Raw genomic sequence first — 7,003 nt, 5'->3', positions numbered from 1 at the left:
ACTACTACTACTACTACTACTACTACTACTACTACTACTACTACTACTACTACTACTACTACTACTACTACTGCTAGTACCACAACCGTAACAATACTGAAATAAAAAAAAAATAAATATCGATAGATCACTAGGCACCTTTGAAAACTGAGTTAAGAGAAGTGGCGACGAGTCATACCTGAAATTAATTATGTTTACTTGTCAACTGCCGCTCCAGGAACTCAGGTAGCGAGGGGCAGGTGTGAACTCTGAATTAATCTATACACGTGGTGAAATAAAAAAAAAAGAATAAGTTAGCAGCGTGTGTTGGAGAAAGTGTGATTCTGTGAGGGGAAGTATTGGCTTGAGAGAGAGAGAGAGAGAGAGAGAGAGAGAGAGAGAGAGAGAGAGAGAGAGAGAGAGAGAGAGAGAGAGAGAGAGAGAGAGAGAGAGAGAGAGAGAGAGAGAATCATTGAAAATTACGAACTAAAGTCTCTCTCTCTCTCTCTCTCTCTCTCTCTCTCTCTCTCTCTCTCTCTCTCTCTCTCTCTCTCTCTCTCTCTCTCTCTCACGCAAACAAGCAAGCAAACAAGCAAACAAACACACAGTAATAGTTATATACATCTTTATTGACTTGAAACAGCTTTGTACAAATATATAAAAATGTTTGGGAGGTCTGTTTTGGACACACACACACACACACACACACACACACACACACACACACACACACACACACACACACACACACACACACACACACACACACACACACACACACACACACATGAGAGTACACATGTTTGTATGTATGTACGTAGATTTAATACTTACACTGTACATGGGAAAATATGTACTGAAACGAGAGAGAGAGAGAGAGAGAGAGAGAGAGAGAGAGAGAGAGAGAGAGAGAGAGAGAGAGAGAGAGAGAGAGAGAGAGAGAGAGAGAGAGAGAGAGAGAGAGAGAGAGATGCTTTATGTCTGCAATATCGCCTTTATATTCATGTATAGAGGTGTATGATTGGAAGTGTGGGGAATATACAGTTATTCATCCCATTAAAGAGACGAGATGGAGGAGGAGGAGGAGGAGGAGGAGGAGGAGGAGGAGGAGGATGTCACTTTATACATAATCCTGTGTATTCATGTTGCTATCTATACATATTTACGAGAATGTGTATGGAATAGGCTGGCGTAGGGATGGAGTGTGTATAGAAGCTGGAAGAGCGAGAGAGAGGGAATGATAGAATAGATATGGAAAGAGAGAGAAGAAAGCGAGAAAAGGTAGCGGAAGGAATAGAAGAGGAAGGGGGAGGAAAGGAAGGATAGAGAAGAAAGGGGGAGATTATGATGGAGTTTGTGTTGAAGGAGGAAGGAAGAGAGGAGAAGGAAAAAGGAAGGAAAGAGAAGAAAGTAAGAAAAGAGGGAGTATGTGTGAAAAGGTGAGAAGGAAAGAATGGGAGAGAAAAAAAGGAAGGAAAGGAAAGGTGAAGTAAGAGAAAAATAAGGAAAAGGGGCAGGTAAAGTAAGAAGAGTAAGGTCACTTGAAGGAAGGAAGAATATGGGCAAGAGGAAGGTGAGATGAAGGATAAGCAAGGTAAAGTAGGGAAATGTAAGGAAAAGTGAGGGAAAGAGGAAGGGAAGGAAAAAAATATGGGAAAGAGGAAGGTGAGGTGAAGGATAAACAAGGTAAAGTAAATTGAGGGAAGGAAAAATAAATGAGGGAAAGAGTAAGGGGAGGAAAAATAAGTGAGGAAAAGATTAAGCTAAGATGAGATCAGGTAAGGCAGGGAAAAGTAAGAGGAAGAGTCAGACAGGTAAAGGAAAGCAAGGTAGAGTCAGGTAAAGCAAGGAAAAATAAGGGAAAGAGTCAGGTAAGGCGAGGAAAAGTAAGGGGAAGATGAAGGTAACCCAAGGTGAGGCAAGGAAGAGTCAGGGGAAGAGTAAGGATATTTAAGGAACTGCAAGGAAAAGTAAGGGAGAGAGTCAGGTAAGGCGAAGGAACGTAAGGGGAAGAATTAAGTGAGACAAGGAAAAAGCAAGGGAGACAATCAATGAAAATCAGAAGGAAAGGAAACCAAGCAAGGGAGAAATTAAATTAAAGTCAGGTGAAGCAAGGTAAAGCAAGGAGAAAGCCAGGTAAGGCAAGGTAAGACAAGGAAAAGTGAGGAAGAGGTAGGAGAGACAAGAAAAAGTGAGAGAATGAGTCAGGTGAGGCAAGGACAGGTAAGAAGGTAAGGAGTGAGGTGAGGTCTGGCCTGTACATTTATACATACACAAGTGGATACGTTATTTACAACACTCACTTGACAACAACATTACAAAATAAAGAAGTCCATTATTCGTTAGTCATGACATCAGGCAGCTCTGGGGTTCGGGGGGCGGTTGGGGGGATAAGGGGGTTTACCTTGGGGTTTCTCTGGGGTGGAAATTTTAGGGCTCTGACTTTACTGGGCCCTATTGAGGTTCTTTGGGGCTTTAAATGGTGTTTTCTGTAGGTTTATTTTTTTTGTTTGTGTTATACCAGGAATTCTTTTGGGTTTTATTGGTGTTTCTAAGGGTTTATTTCGGGTTTCTATGTTTTTTTTTGTTTTTTGTTATCTGTGGGGCTCCTTGGGGTTTTAATAGGTTTGTTTGTGGGTTTTTTTTTGGTTCTTTCTTGGTTCCTGGGCTTCTTTGGTGGTTTCTAGGGTTCTATGGGATTTTCTGTGGGTTTCGTTGTGGTTTAACATGGGTTCTATAAGGTTTTCGAGGATTCTGTGTTTGTTTGGGATATTTAGTGTTTTCTGAGGTTGTCCAGGGATCTTGGGATTCTCTGAGGTTTTTATAGGGGTTTCTGAGTTCTTTGGGTTACTGGAATTCTCTAGGGTGATTTCTGGGGTTCTATTGTGGCCTTCCCATGATGCTCCTTTGGCCTTCTATGGGGATGAGGTACTCTAGGTTTCCTAATGGACTTTTTTGGGGTTTCTCTTGCAAAATGCTCTTGAGGTTTTATAGAAGGAGGCTGGAATGTTCTTGGGTAACTTGTGGGGTTCTGTCAGGGCTGCTGGGGTTCTCTAGGGGATTACTGGGGTTCTCTGGGGTCTTTATTTGGCTTCTGTGAGTTTACTGGAGTTACTGGGATTCTCTGGGGTCTATCTAAGGCTTCTGGGGATTAGTGGGGTTCTCTAGGGCCTGTATGTGGTTCCTCTGGGGATTAATGGGGTTCTCTAGGGCCTGTATGTGGTTCCTCTGGGGATTAGTGAGGTTCTCTAGGGTCTGTATGTGGTTCCTCTGGGGATTAATGGGGTTCTCTAGGACCTGTATGTGGTTCCTCTGGGGATTAGTGGGGATTAGTGGGATTATATGGTTCCTCTGGGGTTCTGTGCTGGGACTTCTGGGTCTTTTGTCGTGAATTAGGGTCTTGAGTGTAATAAGAATTTTGGAGACTTACTAGGGTGTTTTTTGGAAAGTTTTTAAGGAGTTTTGGTAATTTCTGGGATACTTTTTATGGGATCTAATATTTTGTGACCTTTCTGGGCTTGTTGTGTATGTTTTAAGGGGTTCTCTGGGTTCTTTGGAATATTAAGGCGTTTTTTTAAAGGGTTTCTCTTAGTTTTTGGGAGATTTTTTTGTGGTTTCTCTTAGTTTCAGGGAATTTTACTGTCTTTGGGGCATTTTCTATAATTTTCTGGGAATTTTAGGGACATTTGGTGATATTTAAAATATTTTTAGGGATTTTTTTACTTTTTTCGGTTTAACTGGGGTTTCTTGTGTTTTCTGAAGTGATTTTTTGAGTTTGGGTTAATTTTTTGGGTATTTCTGGTCTATTTGAGGGAATTTGTGTTTTTTGCTCATGTAAGGATATTTTAGGAAAAGGGAAAGGTGATTTTAATTTCTATTGTGTGTGTGTGTGTGTGTGTGTGTGTGTGTGTGTGTGTGTGTGTGTGTGTGTGTGTGTGTGTGTGTTTTGATTATCTCTGCATCTTTTGTTTATCAGGTTTGTCATATTGGTTTGTTTGTTTGTCAGTTGGTTTATGACTGCTGAGTATGAACAGTTCCACAAAAACACCGTCATATTTTTTATACTGTTTTATGACTTTTTTCTTCATTATTGTTATCATCATCATCACAATTAATATCTACATCACAATCACCATCACTGTCATCATCACTTTCATCATCACCATCATCACCACCACCACCATCATCACCATCACCACAAGACACTTTAAACTTTGCAACACTCGCACTATTTATTTGTCGAGAACTCCTCTTCACATTTTCTTTAAGTAGGTCACGGCGTTGACCTCACACTTGCCAACACTTATAAGCTTCGTAGTAGTAGCAGTAGTAGTAGTAGTAGTAGTAGTAGTAGTAGTAGTAGTAGTAGTAGTAGTAGTAGTAGTAGTAGTAGTTGTAGTACAGCAAACAGTAGTAACAGTAGTAGTAGAAAGACATTGGTCAGTGGTAGTAGTGGTCATAGGATAGTGGTAGAATTCTTAGTTGTGATTGTAGAAGTAGTAGTAGTAGTAATAGCCACTTAATGGAACACTTGACAGCATTACAACACTTAAGTTCCATTAATAGAAACACTTATTTATTATTTCCTGTAGCATTTTATAAGTGAAAAAGATGACTTCCCGTTTTCTCTCTATTGCTTGAGTCTCCCCTTCTTTTTCTTCACTCACTGTTCATAGAAAACGTAAGAGTCCACTGATCGTTTAGTCATTTTGTTCACACCCTCCTTCCTTGTTCTTATCCTCTTACCCCCTCATTCAATTTTCTTTTCAATTATCTCGCACATTCTATCCTCCGTTTTCTTCATTGTCCATTTCTTTCCTCACCATTAATTCTTTTTTCTTTCATCTCACCATCTTTTTTCCCCCTCCTCTTTTCCTCCTCCTTTCCATTTTCTTGATCTCATTAAGGTAGCGCCACTATCACGTCTTTGTGGCAGCACAGGTGGGACACACACACACACACACACACACACACACACACACACACACACACACACACACACACACACACACACACACACACACACACAGGAGCAAGGTAGGTGGAATAAATATGGTGCAGAGTCAAAGGCAATACTGCAAATCTCATTGACAAACACACCTTCCCACAAGATTACATCGATTCCACCACCTAACCCACCCCAAACCACCTAGCCCACCCACCCAACCCACCGTAGCCCCATCCCATCCTAGCGTACCGTACTGTGGCGTGGCGTGGCGTGTATCCCACCGCTGCCACCATTTATGCTCGGCGCTCTATGCCTGCCTTTGCTTTTCTCCTTCGCATCCACACATAAACCACAAATACGATTCCCTGGCCGCCAGCTGGGTACACGGGAGATGATAGGAGCAACAACACCAGCAGCAGGGCGGTAGAAAGAGCAGTTGGTGAGATAAAAACAGTCGGAGAGCTTGTAATGTTTGCCTAGGTTATCCGTGCGGGGTGTAGCAGCAGGGAGGGCAGGAGGAAGGCGACGGTGCAGGCGAGGGGTGTGGGTAGTGGTAAGCTTCGTCCACTGCTGGTATGCATGGCTGCAGGTTCCTCAGCTGCACCGTGACGAGAGAAAAGGAAAAGGTGTGTGTTACAGAATCAACTCCCTGTCTAACTCTCCGTCTCTCCGTCTCTCCGTCTCTCCGTCTCGCGCTCTCTCACCCACAAGATTCAACTCACTCGCTCTGTCTCTCGTTCTCGCTCTCCCTCAGCCACACACCACCCAGCAGCCTCATTTCTAGCCTCTCACACCTCTCACAGCCTCTCACACTATCCATGCGCTCAGATTTTTCCTCCTTGCTCTCTCTTTTTCGCGTTTGATTCTCTCTCTCTCTCTCTCTCTCTCTCTCTCTCTCTCTCTCTCTCTCTCTCTCTCTCTCTCTCTCTCTCTCTCTCTCTCTCTCTCTCTCTCTCTCTCTCTCTCTCTCTCTCTCTCTCTCTCTCTCTCTGTGTGTGTGTGTACTTCGTGTTTTCTCTTCTTTTTCCAGCGCTCTTTCTCCCTTCCTCACTCACTCTCTTTCTCTCTCACTCTGTCATTCATTCTTTCACATACTCTCTCTTTTCCTCCTTTCTCTCTCTCTCTCTCTCTCTCTCTCTCTCTCTCTCTCTCTCTCTCTCTCTCTCTCTCTCTCTCTCTCTCTCTCTCTCTCTCTCTCTCTCTCTCTCTCTCTCTCATTCAATACTTCAATTATTCACTCGCTCAAACTGCCATGTTCGTTCTCTCTCTCTCTCTCTCTCTCTCTCTCTCTCTCTCTCTCTCTCTCTCTCTCTCTCTCTCTCTCTCTCTCTCTCTCTCTCTCTCTCTCTCTCTCTCTCTCTCTCTCTCTCTCTCTCTCTCTCTCTCTCTCTCTCTCAACTAACTCACTTTTCCTTCCCATTCATTCACTCAATACCTTCCACTCTCTCCTTCCCTCTCTTCCCATTTCTCTCCTTCCCTCTCCATCGCTCCTCTATCACCATTCTATTTCTAATCCAAACATTACCAATTCACTTACATAAACTTTCTCTCTCTCTCTCTCTCTCTCTCTCTCTCTCTCTCTCTCTCTCTCTCTCTCTCTCTCTCTCTCTCTCTCTCTCTCTCTCTCTCTCTCTCTCTCTCTCTCTCTCTCTCTCTCTCTCTCATCATTATCTTAACTCGACATTCTCTGTACACCTTTCATGCCTTATCCAGACTAAGCCTAACTAACACACTACATAACACCTTATCACGCGAACATCCTTTCTGAAGCCATTACACACAAGTTATTGATTCTGCCTACCTCAGCGTGCATCCCACCTCTTCCACCGGTTGTGCTGATGGCCTTTCTTAGCATCCCAACGCACTGAACACTAATACACTAATGCTTATATTGTTAGACGCTTTCTTCTCTAATCAGGATTATTTTTAAAGGCCACAGGGAAGATTATTTTAGTTTTCATGAATGATTTTCCCTTTGATATTACAGAATATTTGTTTCTGTTGGTACTATAAGCAGAAAATCCTTGAATATTGTATTGGTACATTATCTCAACTACCTTTGATAGGATATGATGG

The 7,003-nt window shown here is 42.7% G+C and overlaps 1 protein-coding gene across 2 annotated transcripts in view; it reads right to left on the bottom strand.

Annotated features, from left to right (window-relative positions):
* Positions 1 to 587: 587 nt before the first annotated feature.
* Positions 588 to 7,003, bottom strand: part of LOC135094549 (zwei Ig domain protein zig-8-like) — a 64,126-nt gene continuing 57,710 nt past the window's right edge. For both annotated transcript variants that reach the window (XM_063994726.1, XM_063994727.1), the window contains exon 8: positions 588 to 5,525. In XM_063994726.1, the coding sequence (XP_063850796.1) occupies positions 5,404 to 5,525 (122 nt within the window). In that variant the 3' untranslated portion in view covers positions 588 to 5,403. The remainder of the gene's footprint in view (positions 5,526 to 7,003) is intronic.

The sequence above is a fragment of the Scylla paramamosain genome, chromosome 46 (assembly GCF_035594125.1).
Source record: "Scylla paramamosain isolate STU-SP2022 chromosome 46, ASM3559412v1, whole genome shotgun sequence".
NCBI lineage: Eukaryota > Metazoa > Arthropoda > Malacostraca > Decapoda > Portunidae > Scylla > Scylla paramamosain.
This window is presented reverse-complemented; position numbering and strand designations above follow the sequence as displayed.